At 42.2% G+C, this 16842-nt stretch overlaps 1 protein-coding gene across 1 annotated transcript; it reads right to left on the reverse strand.

Annotated features, from left to right (window-relative positions):
- Positions 1-3777: 3777 nt before the first annotated feature.
- On the reverse strand, positions 3778-14517 carry LOC311053570 (uncharacterized protein). The gene is made up of 5 exons (XM_084069180.1): positions 14388-14517; positions 11337-11517; positions 7676-8482; positions 7296-7364; positions 3778-3900 (listed from the first exon to the last, which is right to left on the reverse strand). Exons 3-4 carry the CDS (start codon positions 8477-8479, stop codon positions 7332-7334), a joined length of 837 nt encoding a protein of 278 aa, XP_083925306.1. The 5' UTR covers positions 8480-8482; positions 11337-11517; positions 14388-14517; the 3' UTR covers positions 3778-3900; positions 7296-7331.
- Positions 14518-16842: the final 2325 nt, after the last annotated feature.

The raw sequence follows: 16842 nt of genomic DNA on the forward strand, positions 1-16842 counted from the left end.
ATTACCTTTAAAATGATTCCATATCTTAATTATTTGAGCAACAGGGGTGCAATGATACACATTCAAACATCAACTGATGAGGGTGTTGTTTGATAATCCTAGTATTTACAAAAACGAGAACCCGCAATACCAGTTTGAAAGCTCATCACACATCAAGCCACTGCATCAGGGTTAATAATAATATCATTGCACAACGCAAAAACATTACATCTCACTTATGAATGTTAATTGCGGCAGCTTTAAGTTCTCCCTCCTTCTTGATGTTGACAATATACATGTAACCCAGGTCACAACTGAATTCAATTACATTAAAAGCTTGTTTACCCATGGTTTAAGAGGGGCCGAACATAATTGTAACATCCGATCCGTGGCCATGGGGTAAGCACTTAATCTGAACGTTTATGTAGATGTAACGGACGCCAAACGCGAAAGTGCAAAGACTATTTTGAACTAACTCTAATAATAATAATTTACTTTTTTCCGCAAAATTGTTGCAGGATGCCTTGCAAAGAACAGTAAAGAAGAGAGGTAGCTGCTAGCCGATTAGCTGTGTGTGTGTGTGTGTGTGTGTGTGTATTCTCTAGGCGTGGGCGCCATACGAGCTCGGCGCGTGCGCACTGCAGTAGAAGGCGAGCCGTTTGGGCATGCGCGTACAGAGCAAAATATGGGAAGTTTGGGAACGTCTCTCTCTCTCTCTCTCTCTCTCTCTCTCTGTGAGGCTGAGGAGAACGGTATTTGCTTCATATTCTTTATGTAAGTAATTAAAGTGAAATAAAGTGATTCTCTTGATTCTCTCGCAAACACGTGACTCTTTTAGCTTAAAGGTAGGGTAAGTGCTTCAGGGGTTAAAACAAAAACGTGTTTTGTTTTGTTTTGAACTTTAATGTCATACAAATTATATACACAGCAGAACAAAACTATGTTACATCCTGAATAGTATTGAGAATATAAAAATACCAATATTCATTATATAAATAGAATCTAAACAAAACTTTGATAAATGCATAGTGAATAATATTGCACATCTAAATACAATTAAATGTTTGATTATTATCAATATTAAAATGTGCACATCCCTGCCATGTTAAGTGATCAGATGAGAGGGCTGTGAACGCTTTTGAGATGTTCAAGTGGGCCTGATGCAGAAAAGGCTGGGAACCACTGGTCTATAACATTGTAATATGTTAAGAATAAGAATCCTTTAGTACAGTATGTCCCTTCCTCTCATTGCATGGTGCTGTTTGCTACTCACACACCACCCCATTCACATCCAGACCAGGGAGAAAGATGGAGACAGACAATGAATGTGTATCAGAGAGAGGGAGGAAGACATTAGAGACGATGAACAACTGCTAATCACATGCCGACGTGCTACTCTTTCAGGGCTCTAGGTCTAAATTTAACTTCATACATCGCGATTATTATTAGGGTGTGCCTCTTGGCAGAGATTTGTGATCTACTGAGCACACCTTTCTACTTGTCTGATTGATTGATTGATGTACTTTATTTATTAAGACATGAGAACAACAGGACATGGAAGTACAAATTCAAGTCTCTTGCAGTTGGAGCTAAGAAGTTAGCTTACTCTACATCTGCATTTTAATCTGCTTATAACGCAGTATAATTATAGTTGTAAGAACTCATAAATCCTTGTAATTCTTTATGACCATCAGCTTTACTTATACAGTATTATAATACTTCATAATTACTGGACAGTTACAGACATTGTTTTTTGGCAATTATGGATCACTAGTGTATTATAATATTCATACAACAGGACAACAGTCATACAGACACAAAATTATAGAACCATGACAGAGGTCAGTGCCAAAACAAACCTCTTGGAAATAATGCTCAGATTCCATGGAAAGAAACGTCATGATTATTCTAATTCAACATGCATGTTTAGGCACACTGTAGGCAATAGATAGATGACAAGAAACAATATTTCTATACTTTTAATAACCCCGAGCAGTGATTTGGATGTATTAATGTGACTGACATATATGTTCATCTCACAGCACTGACTGTGTCTGGGTTCTGTTCTTCCTGCTGTTGAACTCAGATAAGAATATCACAAACACTTGATTAGACACTTGATTAACCACTTATTGCACCTTTATGTTAGAAAATGAACATATTTCACAAAATTATGAAGTAAAGGTACATTTAAATTTAAAAAAATCTAATTAAGATTAGAATGCTTTTCATTATATGAGAGAGAGAGAGAGAGAGAGAGAGAGAGAGAGAGAGAGAGAGAGAGAGAGAGACTTCTTAGTGGGTTATTACTTATTTTTACAATTGCCCGCAAACACGTTACATTTGCTCCAGTCACAGGGACATTTGTAACACTGACTTATTGCATTAAAAGTAGCCTAATTGTTATGCTATTGGTATGCTTCTGAGCCTTTCAGATTTCCCATTAATTACAGTATGAACACATTTGGCTGTAATTTATTTTGGGCCATTTCACCACATTACCCTCCCAGGTGCGTATTACGGGTGTGGGATAGACTCAACAGTCAACACCTTCCCATATCAGTTAAGTCACTGAATATTCCCATTTGAATGGTATTGCAGTTAAAAAGTTAACAAAATGATATATCTTTGAGTCATTAGCAACAGGATAGAATCAGGTTTAAAAGTAAAGCAAAGGCAAGTCCAAACATAGTATTTTATAGCACATTTCATAGAAGGGGGAAAAAATCACAAGATATATACAGGTACACGGGTTGATTTTAATTAAACCAATATAAGACAAAATAACTATGATGGCTAAAAAGATGATGCTGGACATTGACATTATGGGGTATGGAACTATATTGTACAGCACATTTCATACACAGGGGAAACATATCACAAGATACATAATATACAAATGTAAATGTAATGTTGCTTTTTGTTCAACAGACAAAACAAAACCAAACAACTATGGTGGCTGAAAATATTACTCAAACATTATTCTTCAGGCGAAGTTTAGAAGCCCAAAGGCTTGTACATAACCTCCCTATGGTCAGTGGTGGAAAGTAACTAAGTACATTTACTTAAGTACCGTACTTAAGTACAATTTTGAGGTATTTGTACTTTACTTGAGTACTTCCAATTTCCAATACTTTTACTTCTACTCCACTACATCTCAGAGGCAAAAATTGTACTTTTACTCCACTACATTTACTTGAAAACTTTAGTTACTAGTTACCTTTCAGATATAAATTATGATATAATGAAACATACATTAACCACTTTAAACCTATTTTAAACCTAGGCTATTTTCAAACATTTAGTACTTTTACTTTTGGTACTTTAAGTACATTTTGATGCCAATACTTTTGTACTTGTACTCAAGTAAATGTTTTATTCTGGACTTTTACTTGTAACAGAGTATTTTTATATTGCAGTATTGGTACTTTTACTTAAGTAAAATATTCGAGTACTTTTTCCACCACTGGCACTGATGAGTCCTAAAATTTTGTTTCCATCTAAACGTTTTTTTACATCGTTTGCAATCAAAAGGTTTCTCTCCTGTGTGGATACGCTGATGAAGTTTTAATTCTGAACGGGATCTAAAACTCTTTCCACATACACATTTAAATGGCTTCTCTCCAGTGTGACCTTGGCGATGAGTCCTTAAGCTCCCAACAGTACTGAAACTCTTATCACACTGGTCACAGTGGTAGGGTTTCTCTCCTGTGTGAATTCTTAGGTGTGCATTTAAGCTACCCATTTGACTGAACATTTTACCACATTGATCACACTGGTAGGGTTTCTCTCCTGTATGACTTCTATGGTGGATTCTGAGAGAAGACTTCATGCCGAATCCTTTCCCACACTGGTCACATTGGTAGGGGCTCACTCCTGCATCAATTCGCATCTGGTGTGCTTTTAGACTATCCTTTGGATCTGAAATAAAGATTGAATTGAATTGAATAGTTGTCTGGGGTTCACACCCCAGTGACGGACCTCTGACGTCATGCTCGTGTCACCGTGACTCATTCATAGCCATATAAGGAGTTCCGAGTGCAGCTCCGCCCAAATATGGAGTGTGTTGTCTAACCTCAGTTGTGTCATCATGGGATCAGGCGCAAACAAATCAGCCAGCTCCATACTGTATAAATGGCACAAAAGGGGGCATTCCCATATATGGGCATGTTCTGATGACAGATACAGAGATCAGTGTGACGTAGGTGTGCGGCCCGAACCTCTAATACACTATATATTTGCTATGCAGGGCATCAACAGCAACTGCCAGGTCCAGTTTGGCCATCAGGAGATTCAAGCCGATTCCCAGCCTGCCTGGTAACTGATTTGTCCTGCTGATTACAATGTTCAAATTACAATTTAGGCATTTTTCAGATGCAGAAGTGCAAAATCAGTAAATGGCATGTACGCGTTTACTGTAAATACTAGCCTGATTATCAGCCTGAAGCTACGTGGAGCCTCAGTCTGACATTGGCTGCAGTGTCCGCGATTACCAGGGGGAGGGGATTCAAATTTCCCTAAACCAATCACAAGAGATCCACGGATCCGCCTACATCTTGCAGCAGTGGCTCAGGGGTAGAGTGAACTGGAAACCACAAGGTTCCCAGTTCGATCCCGGGCTGGGGCGCTACCCCAGAGTTAGTGTCGAAGTGTCCTTGAGCAACACGCTGAACCACTAATTGCTCCCGATGAGTAGGTTGGTGCCTTGCATGGTTTCCTCCGCCATCGGTGTATGAATGTGTGTGTGAATGGCACAATCAATGTAAAGCGCTTTGGACAAAAGCGCTATATAAATGCACCATTTACCATTTTACATCTGATGCCATCGCACAGCTTGTTTTAACAGATATTTGCTGATTGGCTTGTCGTTAGACCACTCCCACCTCCGACTCTGATTTGACAGGTTTTTCTTCAACGTGAAAAGCCATAGGCTCACATTATGACACCAGACCAAGAGAAGCAGTCCACTCAGAGAGTGGGCGGGGTCTATGGTCTGGAACCAGGCTATGTAAATACTGCAGTAGGGCTGCCCCTTGACATTTGACGATTCAAAGTGTCATTCGGAGCATGAAAATACCATAGGGTCATCTTAGCATTGCGTCATAAGCCAAAAATAAACACATCAACCCGGCGATTCTTTTAGGTATGTGATTGTGTTGTTTGATATTGAGTTACATTTGATAACATCTGTAACTGGATAAAATGTAATTAACTAGATGTTCGGGCCGCTATGAGGCCTAAACGCGATGCAACGCACAACATATAAGCACAGTCAGACAGACAGACACACAACCTCATTTGTTGTGATTGTCGGTTTGCAGCGACCGATGATTCACTGTAGCAGCATGTGGCATATGCCGTCTCTGTTTACTCTGTGTGTGTGTGTTGTTTTCTCACAGTAAACAGACCAACATACAGTATAAGTGTATACTGCTAGTCAATGCAGCACCATTCTCATTCTTGTGTAATGTATCAACATTGCATTGTTCAGACGTCAGGTTCCATCAGAATACACCTTTGTATGTAACTACATTGATGGGTAGATGCTCTTTCTTCTCGTCTAGCACGTTCAATTGTCCTGTACACAAATGTATATAGGTAACACTGGTGGAAGAAGTATTTGTTTTTATTCAATTACTAAATGGTTTTCCCATTTTGCTTACAATCACTGTGCACTGAATGAAGAATTCAGTACATTGCGTGCACATAAGGTAATTGAAAACTGTTCCGCACTTACTGTGCTAACACAACAATATAACATAATGGTAAATTCATACTGTACATACTCCAACTAACATTGAGGGAGTTCCACGATGCGGTGCGGGTCACATGCGCGCAATTTTTATTAATAATTAATTAAACTACTATAAAACAACAGTAACAACGACACCCTTTACCAGCCTCCAGTGGTGGAAAATAGCAGATCTACAAGCTCACAATGCGTTGCGCTTGTAGATCTGCTACTTTCACATGGTTACATGGTATGTTTTATAATAATAATCGAAATCTACAAAGTAACAAGTAACTAAAGTTTTCAAAAAATTGTAGTGGAGTAAAAAGTACAATATTTGCCTCTGAGATATAGTGGAGTTACTGGAGTAGAAGTAAAAGTATTAGAAATTGGAAATACTCGAGAGTCAAGTGCAAATACCTCAAAATTTTACTTAAGTACAGTTCTTGAGTACTTGTACTTAAAGACATATGCCAAAATCCATTTGAAAAAAATGCTTTTCACTGTTCTCAGGTCAAATATTGATATGCGATTAAAATGCGATTAATTGCGATTAATTAATTACAAAGCCTCTAATTAATTAGATTTTTTTTTTAATCGAGTCCCAGCCCTAATATATATATAACCTTAAATTAATTTAACTGGACAGTTTCAATGATGGTGTATTGGGGATAGTTGTGTTTTGATCATATACCCAATTAATCATAGAAAATATCCATGTGAAAATATACTTTCAGAGCTTGCCTTACTGTAAATCGCTCTGGATTAAGAGCGTGCCTAAACTGTAAACTGTAGAGGGTGTAAAGTCTTCTTCTGATATTTAACAGCACCAGGACAAAGGCAGGGCGGAGGTTATGTTTGTTTTTGTGTCTGTTGGCAGCATATCTCACAAACTCTATACAAAATAAACTATTTTGTAGGAAATATTCATGGGATGACACTAAGGCCTCAAAAGCCCTTTGGACAAGTATAAGGTCACTTGCCCGAAGCATAAATAGCAGATGACAAATGAATGTATTAGAAAAACAAGAGCCAATTATGTTGTTCGTATAGACACTTGACCAAGCCGGATGCACCACGGTGGATTAAAACTAACAACCTCCGTGGTGGTGGGCAGGCCAGGCACTTTCAGAAAAAACAAATAACGCACATCCTCCGTTCTTTTGGTGCTGAGCTTTAACTGTAAAAACAGTAATAATGAGAAAAAGATATGGCTCGCAACTTTCAAGTATGAAAAAGACCGAAAGGGTCGAAACGTCGTATCATGAGCTGTTTTGTTTGAATAAAACCTGGAGCACAAAAGTGAGTTGCGAGCCATATCTTTTTCTCATTCTGTACCATCCCAGAATAGTGTTATGATGAAAATAAAATGGCTTTTGGGGTTAGATTAGATCAGGGGTTAGGGTTTCAAAGTTGAAATAAAGCATATTTAAAAATTAAAGCATACGATGGTAGGCTTGTATAGGAATTCATTTAGAAAATACAATACATTTACGAGACTGTGATTTCTGTTGATTGTGTGTCTTATCAAGTATTTCTGTACACATTTGTTAATGGAAGGGTATTATTTTTAGAGAGTATATACCTGAGGTCTGGCGGTTCTCTAATAACTGCTTCCGTCTTATTCTCTGCCGATTGTCCTCAAGGCGCCGAGCTGAGAAGTGAAGATAGTTGGATATGTTTATCTTTAGTTACAAGTAATTATATATTTATATTATATTTATATCATATATTATATATTTTTTTTCTCCCAGCTCATAGCTGACTTGTAATGCATTCATATCCATGTAAACACTTTTTAAAATATTATGTTGGGTTAGGGCTAGGGTTTCACCTTTCAATATATTTCGTTTTCTATTATAAAAATGTTAAAATTCACTTGACAGGTTTTTGTATAATGAAGACAATGTATAATGCTGTTATCTAGCTATAATATAATAATTAAGAATAATAATTAGAACACACTTGTTTGTGCGGCGCGAGCCTGATGATGTGCTTGTCTGCGAGCCCGTAGCCGTGTTTCACGCTGGGCCGGTGTTTCGGCAGTGCGAGCCTGTTGATGTGTGTCTCTGCGAGCCCGTAGCCGTGTTTCACGCTGGTCAGGTGTTTCGGCAGCGTGAGCCTGATGACGTGCGTCTCTGCGAGCGCGTAGCCGTGTTTCACGCTGGTCAGGTGTTTGTGCAGTGCGAGCGTCTCTGCGAGCGCGTAGCCGTGTTTCACGCTGGTCAGGTGTTTGTGCAGTGCAAGCCTGTTGACGTGCATCTCTGCCAGTGCGTTGCCGTGTGTCACGTTGGGCAGGTGTTTGTGCAGCGCAAGCCTGATGATATGAGTCTCTGCGGGCCTGTAGCCGTGTGTCACGTTGGTCAGGTGTTTGTGCAGCGCGAGCCTGATGATATGACTCTCTGCGGGCCCGTAGCCGTGTTTCACGCTGGTCAGGTGTTTCGGCAGCGCAAGCCTGATGACGTGCGTCTCTGCGAGCGCGTAGCCGTGTTTCACGCTGCTCAGGTGTTTGTGCAGTGCGAGCCTGTTGACGTGCATCTCTGCCAGTGCGTCGCCGTGTGTCACGTTGGTCAGGTGTTTGTGCAACGCGAGCCTGATGATATGAGTCTCTGCGCGCCCGTAGCCGTGTTTCACGCTGGGCAGGTGTTTGTGCAGTGCGAGCCTTTTGACGTGCATCTGGGCCAGTCCGTCGCTGTGTGTGACGTTGGTCAGATGTTTGTGCTGCAGCACTGGATGTAGATGGGGCCGGGTCACCTTCAATGACAGCATGTTCTGGAAAAGGAAGGTTAGAAATGTGTGAGGCACAATAATTGTCGGGGGAAATATTAGAAGGGGTGTTACAGTGTAGATGTCAGCAGTGGTGGTGAGTGATTAGGGGAAAGAAGCAGAGACATTTGCATGTGAAGGTCCCTGACTCAAAGATACAGTAGCAGGCCACAGAGGTGAAGCATGAAGGGGGTAGGGATGAGAGTGTATGAGGAATGTGAAGGACACATACAGCTGCGGGGGGGGGGGGGGGGGGGGGTGAGAGGCAGTAAGCAAACAATGGTTTCCCCATGCACACAAACATACCAATTTGGGGGGTTGCACTTACATGATAAGAGCACTGTGCTGGAAGTGTGAGTTGTGTGTATGATAGCTTGGTGTGTTGTAAGTGCAAAGGTGTGCAACAAAGTTAAAGCAGTTGTGGCATTGGTTGGAAATGGGTAATAACAAATATGCTCCCCATTGACTGACATTGTTTGCTTGAAGGGCTGTGAAAGTCAGTGTTTTAGCAGGTAGACGAACACAAAGAAAGCTCCAGTGAGGCAATTGAACAGGAAGGTGAGTCTGATACTGCAGGGTTTTGTGATGTGTTGTGTATTGGCTGTAGGAGGGTAGTGTGCGTGTGTATGTGTGTTAAGAGTGTGAGTGTGAGAGCACCAATGTTGCAGCGTGCAATGCAAGTCAATGTGGAGCATAGTTGGAATTGTTAATGTGTAGGCAATGGAGCAATTGAGTGAGAGTGGGCAGGTAAATGTGCAAACCAATAATGCAGCGAGAGTGTAGCAGCTGGGTGGGGGTGGGGGCAGCTGAATGTCGTGAATGTGGAGTAGAGTGACGTGAAAAGTAGTAGAAAGTCAAAGAGTTTGAGACGCTGAACGTGGCTGTAAACAGTGCGTTGTCTTTGCAAAGTGCAGAAAGGGCAGAAGCAGTAGGTGAAGTTACGTCTTAGGAGCTTGTGGATCAGTTATTGGACGCATAGGCGTGCAACGATGGGAGATGGAAATAGCAGGCGAAAGTACTGTTAAAGACAGTGTGTTTACGGTCATTAAGGGCAGAATAAGTAACAATAAAGAAACAACAGTTAATGGTAACAATAAATAAACAACGATTAGTGTGGGTAAATGATTACCGTTGTGCGCTGAAGCTGCGTGTGAGGTCGTCATGGAGGCATGTGTTGTTGGTGGTGCTGCTCGTCGTGTCTGTGATGTTGCGTGCTGTTGGTGGCTTGCCGGGGTGAACAGCTGGTAGTGATTGGAATGTGATGCGTTGCCATGTTGGCCTATTGTAAGCGGTGTAGTGGCAATGGTGGTGGTGGTGTGTTTTTGGCGTGGTTGTGGACGTGCAGGTGGTTGTGGCCTGAACTTGTGGGGAGGCGTGGTGAACTATAAAGTAGGGAACATTGTCAGCCACTGTAAGTGTGGTTTGAGACCTTGTAATGTGTAATAGTAAAGTAAGAATGGTGTTTGTTATGTAGCAGCTTTCGTGACACAAAGTGCTTTGCAGAGCAACAAACAGCAAAGGAAAAATTAGGAATGACAAAGTGAAGGAGGGGCCAAGAAAACAATGGCTTAAAAGTAATGGCTAAAACAATACTTAACAGGCAGTGAGGCAAACAATGAAGACATGAATTTGAGCACAGAGATTGGGAATAGAGAAAGCAACTGAAAGCAAGAGTGAAGAAAGAAGTCTTGAGCTGTGCTGTGAAACCTTGAAACAAAAGGTGCAGTAAGTGGGGGGGGGGGGGGGGGCACAGAGTGCGTGTGAGGTGATGTGTGTAAATTGCGTTGGTGTGAATGTGTTTTGTAAATACATTCTGGCATGTGTGGTGAGCAAAGCGTGCATAGTATACATGGGGCGATACAGGGGCTGGCTTGGAGGAATGAGGAATGTTGTCGACAGACACTGAGGGGGGGGGGGGGGGGGGGGGGGAGTAAACAAACAGTGGTGTGCGGAGGGGGGGTGGTGGCCGACGTTAGAATTTCGGTGGGGTAAGTGGTAGAAGTTATGAGGTACAGCGTTAGTTTATTAGCATTGTAGTAATCTCTCAAGAACAGATTCTGCTCTGCGTTGGAATCTGTCGGTAGCCGTGTTGACAACCCGTGCGCATTGGTTTCAAGTGGGTGTGCCTTCAGATCAGGAAGCAGGCCGCGCTTTACCCAATCAAATGTAGTGGGCGGGATTCACGTGTCCGTCCACCCTTCCCCCCTCGAAACTAACCGAAACTAATTTAACAATAGCGTCCTCGGAGCAGACAAAACCACGGAAAGATATTCACATTTTAACTTACTCTTTCATCATAGAAACAAGTGGGCTTATAACCAAAACCATCCATGTTCTCTGGGAGAAGTGGTGTTAGTGTTCCGTGTAGAAATATTGTTAGTGGGAATGAAAACATAGTCGCACCAACCGGAAGTGATGCGCTGAAGGCAGACACAAACCCCGGTTTCCTTGCGCACTGGTGTTACGTTTGCTTCCTGCCAGACCCAACAGACATAGAACAAACAGCAGAGGTCGCTGTTTTTCATTTTCAGTTGGGTCTGGCTACGCGAGACTAGCATTGCAGTGACCTGAATAGAGTGGGGAAGCAGAAGTGAACGTGAATGGCTGTGATGAAACACAGCTGTGCTAAAGTAGGATGCTCTGAAGGGTGTTGTTATGAGGTACAGTGTTAGTTTATTAGCATTGTACTGACCTGAATGGAGTGGGGAAGCGGAAAACACGGTGCAAAAGCGTGTTGTTATGAGGTACAGCGTTAGTTTATTAGCGTGGTACTGACATGAAAGGAGTGGGGAAGTGGAAGACACGGTGCAAAATCGTGTTGTTATGAGGTACAGCGTTAGTTTATTAGCGTGGTACTGACCTGAATGGAGTTGGGAAGCAGAAGACACGGTGCAATGGCAAAGAGGTGTTGCTGGTCGTTGTAGAAGTGGAAGAATGTGTCTGTGGAGAAGCAGCGTCGACTGGAGTAGAGCTGGCTCTAGCTGTGTTCCGTGAGCAGAAATAACTTCCGGTCTACGATCTCTTCAGAATAAGAGTACCCTCTAGAGTAAAAAGAACCCATTGAAAACCATTGAAAAACGGTTCATTTGCACATTAAAACTATAAATTAAGCATTTAAACGAAGCTATACAACACATATTATGTTTCTGTGTAACAAAAACCTTTTTAAAACATTAAAAATGTATCTAAATGGATAAATGCTGTTCAAAGGAGTGCATAGCCTATAGAAATTGGACACACGGCTGGGGATGCCAACACTTGTGACATACGCACGCGTTCGGGGAGACCCCCTCTACACCGCCACACTATCCGCTAATCGGGAGAGGTGTAGAAAAAAGTGTGGCGGACCGTCCAGTGAGGTCAGAGGTCAGAAAAGTGCCATTTTCAGACAATAGTGGACACTGGACCGGAGACGGCTGGGGATGCCAACACTTGTGACATACGCACGCGTTCGGGGAGACCCCCTCTACACGCTTGCCATAAAACACCATAATACATATCAAAGACAAGTTACCAGCAACAGTTTTGAAAATAAATGAATTGTCAGAGAGCAAGGTGAACTATTTAAGCCAACTGTAGGCTAAGCCACACCCATTATTGGGTGTGGCACCTGAGCAATGCTAATTTATTCTGGACTTGATTATGGCCTCGTTGATCAGTGGCAGAGACAAATACAATTTAATCACTCATCATCGTTGACACCTCATGACAGTGGCGGAGCGTCCGGGGAGGCGGCCGCCTACGGGCCCGCGACCCTGGAGGGCCCGGGCCGTCAGATCACATGGACGTGCTCCGCCTCTACGCCTCTCATTTAAAGCATTATCATCAATAAAATAATATTGAAATGTTATGTTGCGTGTTGTCGGTTTATTTTCACTCACAGTAATGCAAATATACAAATGAATCACAATCGCTTTCATTATCTTATCTCCAAATGTATGTATATTGCCACCCGTGACCTGTACGTCATCATCAATCACTTGTCAACACAAGCCAGGACAGGTAGCCTTCAGCATTGTTTACGGCACGGCCTAATCATGAGTGGAAATGCATATAAACACAAAAGTGGTAATAAAAAGCGCAAGGAAAAGGAAAAAAGGGAACAAGCAAATGCTAAACTTCCCAAATTAGATGGCTATTTTGTTCGACCTACTCCTCGTCCACCTGTAGATGAGCCTGAACCCGACATCATTGCATACCAGCATCTGGGTCAAGGGAACACAGGAGCCAGATTAACAGGTATGACTGTCGGTGTCACTCACTGTCTACAAGAAAATGAGTTATTAAATTGTTTATGGTTCTTATAGTAGCCGCCGAGCCCTACTTGAGAGTCCTTCTCTCTGTCTCTTAGTGACGATGATGATGATGATGATGATGATAGGGACTCGGCAGATGCTAGCTGCTCATTAGGAGAGGATGCGGGCCCGGTGTTGGACCAGCAGCTCCCCCTCCCCTCACCCACACTGCAAGTGGAAGAAGTGGACACTGGGAGTGAAAGTGCAGATCTTCTCCTCATGCCATGGGTGAAATTGAGACCATGGATGATGACAGCACTCCCCTGGAGTGCTTTCCGACTGATCGTGCTAATTTCTGTGAAAATGTTGAGGACGCCAACACCAAAAGATATATCCTTAAAACGGGCCCATGCAAACCCAAGGGTCCATTCCCCACCGATACGGACAGTCGTTCTTTTTCGGAGTTATTACACCTCCACCACTAAAGTCAATGGTATGTCATTTAAAAAGACATACTGTACATCATAAATGTATTTTCCAAAAAAAAGTGTCTTTTTTTTAATTTTATTTGCCACTTAGAAGTGTTTTAGTATGAGTCATTTAAAAGGCATACATCATAAATGTATTTTTAAAATAGATTTGTGTCTTTTAAAAAACATAAAAAATGCACCATCTTATTTTGAAGGCAACCGGAAACCTTATTTCTGCTAGCTTGAAAGCCGGATGTCCTATTTCTGCTGACGGAACGGAGCTAATGTAATATAGGATAGGATAGTGCTCGAGTAGTAAACTAAATATATAGGCCTGTAATGAGCATTAATTATCCATATGTAAATATGTGAGTAAGAATGTGTGGTGGTAGCGTCGCACTTCCCCCTCGTTTTGATCCAAGGCCAGTGACGGCGCCAGGGGGGTCGTCAGCACCCCCTGGTGAAGGCTTAGCTTCCCCTAAGCCCCCCCTGACCACAAACCCAATTGTTATGAAAGATATTTATGGAATAAATAATAAAATATAAATATGTAGTGGCGCACAATAAGTATATACGTCATCCCGATGAAACCAATAACATTAATAATACCTCCGATAATAGATAATATTTGTTTTGTCAATTGTCAGCTGTGATCTGCAAAGACTTTGTAGCGGCAGTAATCCCCCCCTGCCCCCTCCCTCCCTCCCTCCCTCCCCCCACACACACTCTGTCTACAAGAACACTCAGGCTACACCAGTGGTTCTCAAACGTTTTCATGTCGGACCCCCAAATTGAGACTTATTAGCCCACGGACGGACCCCCATTAGAAAAGATATGCCATGGACCCCCATAAGAGAAGATTTTTTACGGCTCTAGCAGTGATTCTCAACCATTTAAATATCAAGGACCCCCAGTTTGATATGCATTAGGGGCTACGGACCCCCATTCAATGGCATTTCTCTCTCTTGGACCCCAATTTATATCGTAAAATCTATGTCAATTTAACTCAGAGTGTACAGAGTAGACCCATAAGGCTCCATTTGGTGCCTAATCTATCATTTAGCTGGGGACCCCCTGGAACTCCCTCAAGGACTTTGTTCTCACTTTGAGAACCCATGGGCTACACAACACACAGAGAGATGGCATGCTGAGGAACCGTGGTCTAAAACGTCTTAAAACAGTCTCAGTCAGAGGCTAACACATTACCTGCCACATGCCTATGCCTTTTCCGTCTCGTCATTCGTCAATGATGTCCTTTTTTTCGCATAATTGTTGCAGGATGCCTTGCAAAGAAGAGGAAGAAAAGAAAGAGGTAGCAGCTAGTGCTACTAGCCGATTAGCTGTCTGTGTTGTGTTGTCCAAATACGAGGCCGGCGCGTGCGCACTGTGCAGTAGAAGGCGAGTCTCTCTCTCTCTCTCTCTCTCTCTCTCTCTCTCTCTCTCTCTCTCTCTCTCTCTCTCTCTCTCTCTCTCTCTCTCTCTCTCTCTCTCTCTCTCTCTCTCTCTCTCTCTCTCTCTCTCTCTCTCTCTCTCTCTCTCTCTCGGCTGTGACCGCTGTAGAGGAAAAGTTTCGTTTTGTCTCTGTCTTTCTGTCCCTCCCTCTCCAAAATATGGTGTGGCTTTCTCTCCCCCACTCGCTCGCAGTTGTGACCGCTGTAGATGCCCTGTGTGCTCTGCAGGGTTGCCAGATCTGAATGACAGTTTCCAGCCCAAGCACAACTTAAAACCAGCCCACATGCACGCACATGCACAAGCGCATGTGCATGCGTGACCCGCGCGCGTTACTTTCTTTTTGGTTTTAAAGGTAGGGTAAGTGATATTTTTGGGTTAAAACAAAAAGTATTTTGTTAAAAGGTTAAAATACTATATTCTGATAGTAATCATTGTTGCTATAGAGTGTTTGTTCAGTAACAGGAGTCTCCCTGTCTCTCCAGCTCTTTAATAAACAGAAAATATTTTTCTCGGTAGGTGTCAAAATCTCAGCCAATCAGGAGAAAGTACCCATTTTTAAGCTTCATTTGTATAGTGTTCCAGTTCCAATTTTGCCTGCTCATTTCTTAGTGTCATCACTTCCAATTTCACTGGTTTAATCTGTATCCTGATTGAGTTCTCGGTCCTGGTTGGATAAAATTGTAAATGAAACTGAAACGAAAATGCATTTTCTGTTTAATAAAGAGCACGAGAGACAAGGAGACTCCTAATACTGAACAAACACTCTATAGCAATGAGTACCATCACAATATAGAGCTATTTAACACTTATTTTAACCAACGCAAATCACTTACCTTACCTTTAATTCGGGTTTTTAATTATACATTCTTATTTTTGCCTGATTTTACCATCTCTATTTGACCAATATGTATGTATGTGCCTGGAGTATTAGTTATTTGGGCATCATTAGTGTAGCTATTAAAGCCATGAGTAGATCTACAAGGCAAGCTCACACCCCTCATGAGCTTGTAGATGTTCCAATTTCACTAGGCTATTTGAATGCATTCGCCACGTTTTTAGCTTTGATCTCTCTCATCAAAATTGATGTAGCGGGTTGCTTGTTTCTCTCGCGCGAAACCTGGCAATCCTGACTGAGTGACGACCGGCAGTGTTAGAGGCTGCTCGGCGGTGGGCACGCTAAAGGGAACGAAAGGGTCTCCACGTAATGTGGTGAGTTTGTGCTGGTCGCAATTAATTATGCTCCGAGGAGGCAAATGTGTGGTGAGCAATGAAAAGTAGCCTGCCCTACGCCATCTGTAAATTAATCGCGCACTTTGTGGCTTGTGTGGTTAGTGACATATGTTGTGGTTGTGTTTAGTCCGAAAGAATGGAAGGGAAACAATGATAACGGAAGTGAATGAGTGAATGATAACGATAGTGCTCGAGTAGTAAAATAAATATATAGGCCTGTAATGAGCATTAATTATCCATATGTAAATATGTGAGTAAGAATGGTAGTGTCGCACTTCCCGCCTCGTTTTGATCCAAGGCCAGTGACGGCGCCAGGGGGGGTCCAGGGGTCCATATCTATGGAATAAATAAATAAAATATATATAAATATGTAGTGGCGCACAAGTATATATACGTGTAGCGGTCCCGGCTGGCCATTAAAAGGGTGAAGTCTGACTGATGTCTATATCATGTGAGTGCTCGCCCTCGGTTCCTTCTGTCCGCCCCACTGCACTCGCTTTGCACCGCTGCCACAAACAATACTCAACCTTTTCCTTCCTCAATTGCTATTTGAATGAAGCGGCTGTTTCACAGGGCACCGCGCCCTCCTTGCTCTGTGATTGGCCGTTGATGACGTTGTTCGCTCAGGGATTGGGTCGTGGGGGCCACGCCCGAGTGTCCGTCAGCCCACAGCTGATAACTGTCAATGTCCCTCAATTGCCTGCTAAGTGGCTTGGGGACCGGGGGAAAACATTGTTCAACAATAAAATGCACCCACTACATTTCAGATCATCATACAAGGCTTAAAAAGGGGTTAAGAGATGAAAAAATATATAATAATTAAATAACAGAAAATAATAATAATACCCTGTTTTCCCCCCTGTCACACTTTATTAAATCAACGTAGAAACTACAAAAGAAAACATAAAATACATAACATAAATCAATACAATAATCCATAAATGTCATCAAATCTCAAATGGCTCAATATGTTTTCCCA

The sequence above is a fragment of the Gymnoscopelus microlampas genome (assembly GCF_963454915.1).
Source record: "Gymnoscopelus microlampas genome assembly, chromosome: 10".
In the NCBI taxonomy this organism is placed as follows: Eukaryota; Metazoa; Chordata; class Actinopteri; order Myctophiformes; family Myctophidae; genus Gymnoscopelus; species Gymnoscopelus microlampas.

Bases quoted from the DNA above. Each gene is read 5' to 3' on its own strand.
- LOC311053570 (XM_084069180.1), bottom strand. From the start codon at position 8,479: ATGCTGTCATTGAAGGTGACCCGGCCCCATCTACATCCAGTGCTGCAG. The intron at 7,365-7,675 runs GTGTGTTCTAAT...TTCACTTCTCAG, and splicing joins GGCTCGCGCCGCACAAACAA to CTCGGCGCCTTGAGGACAAT.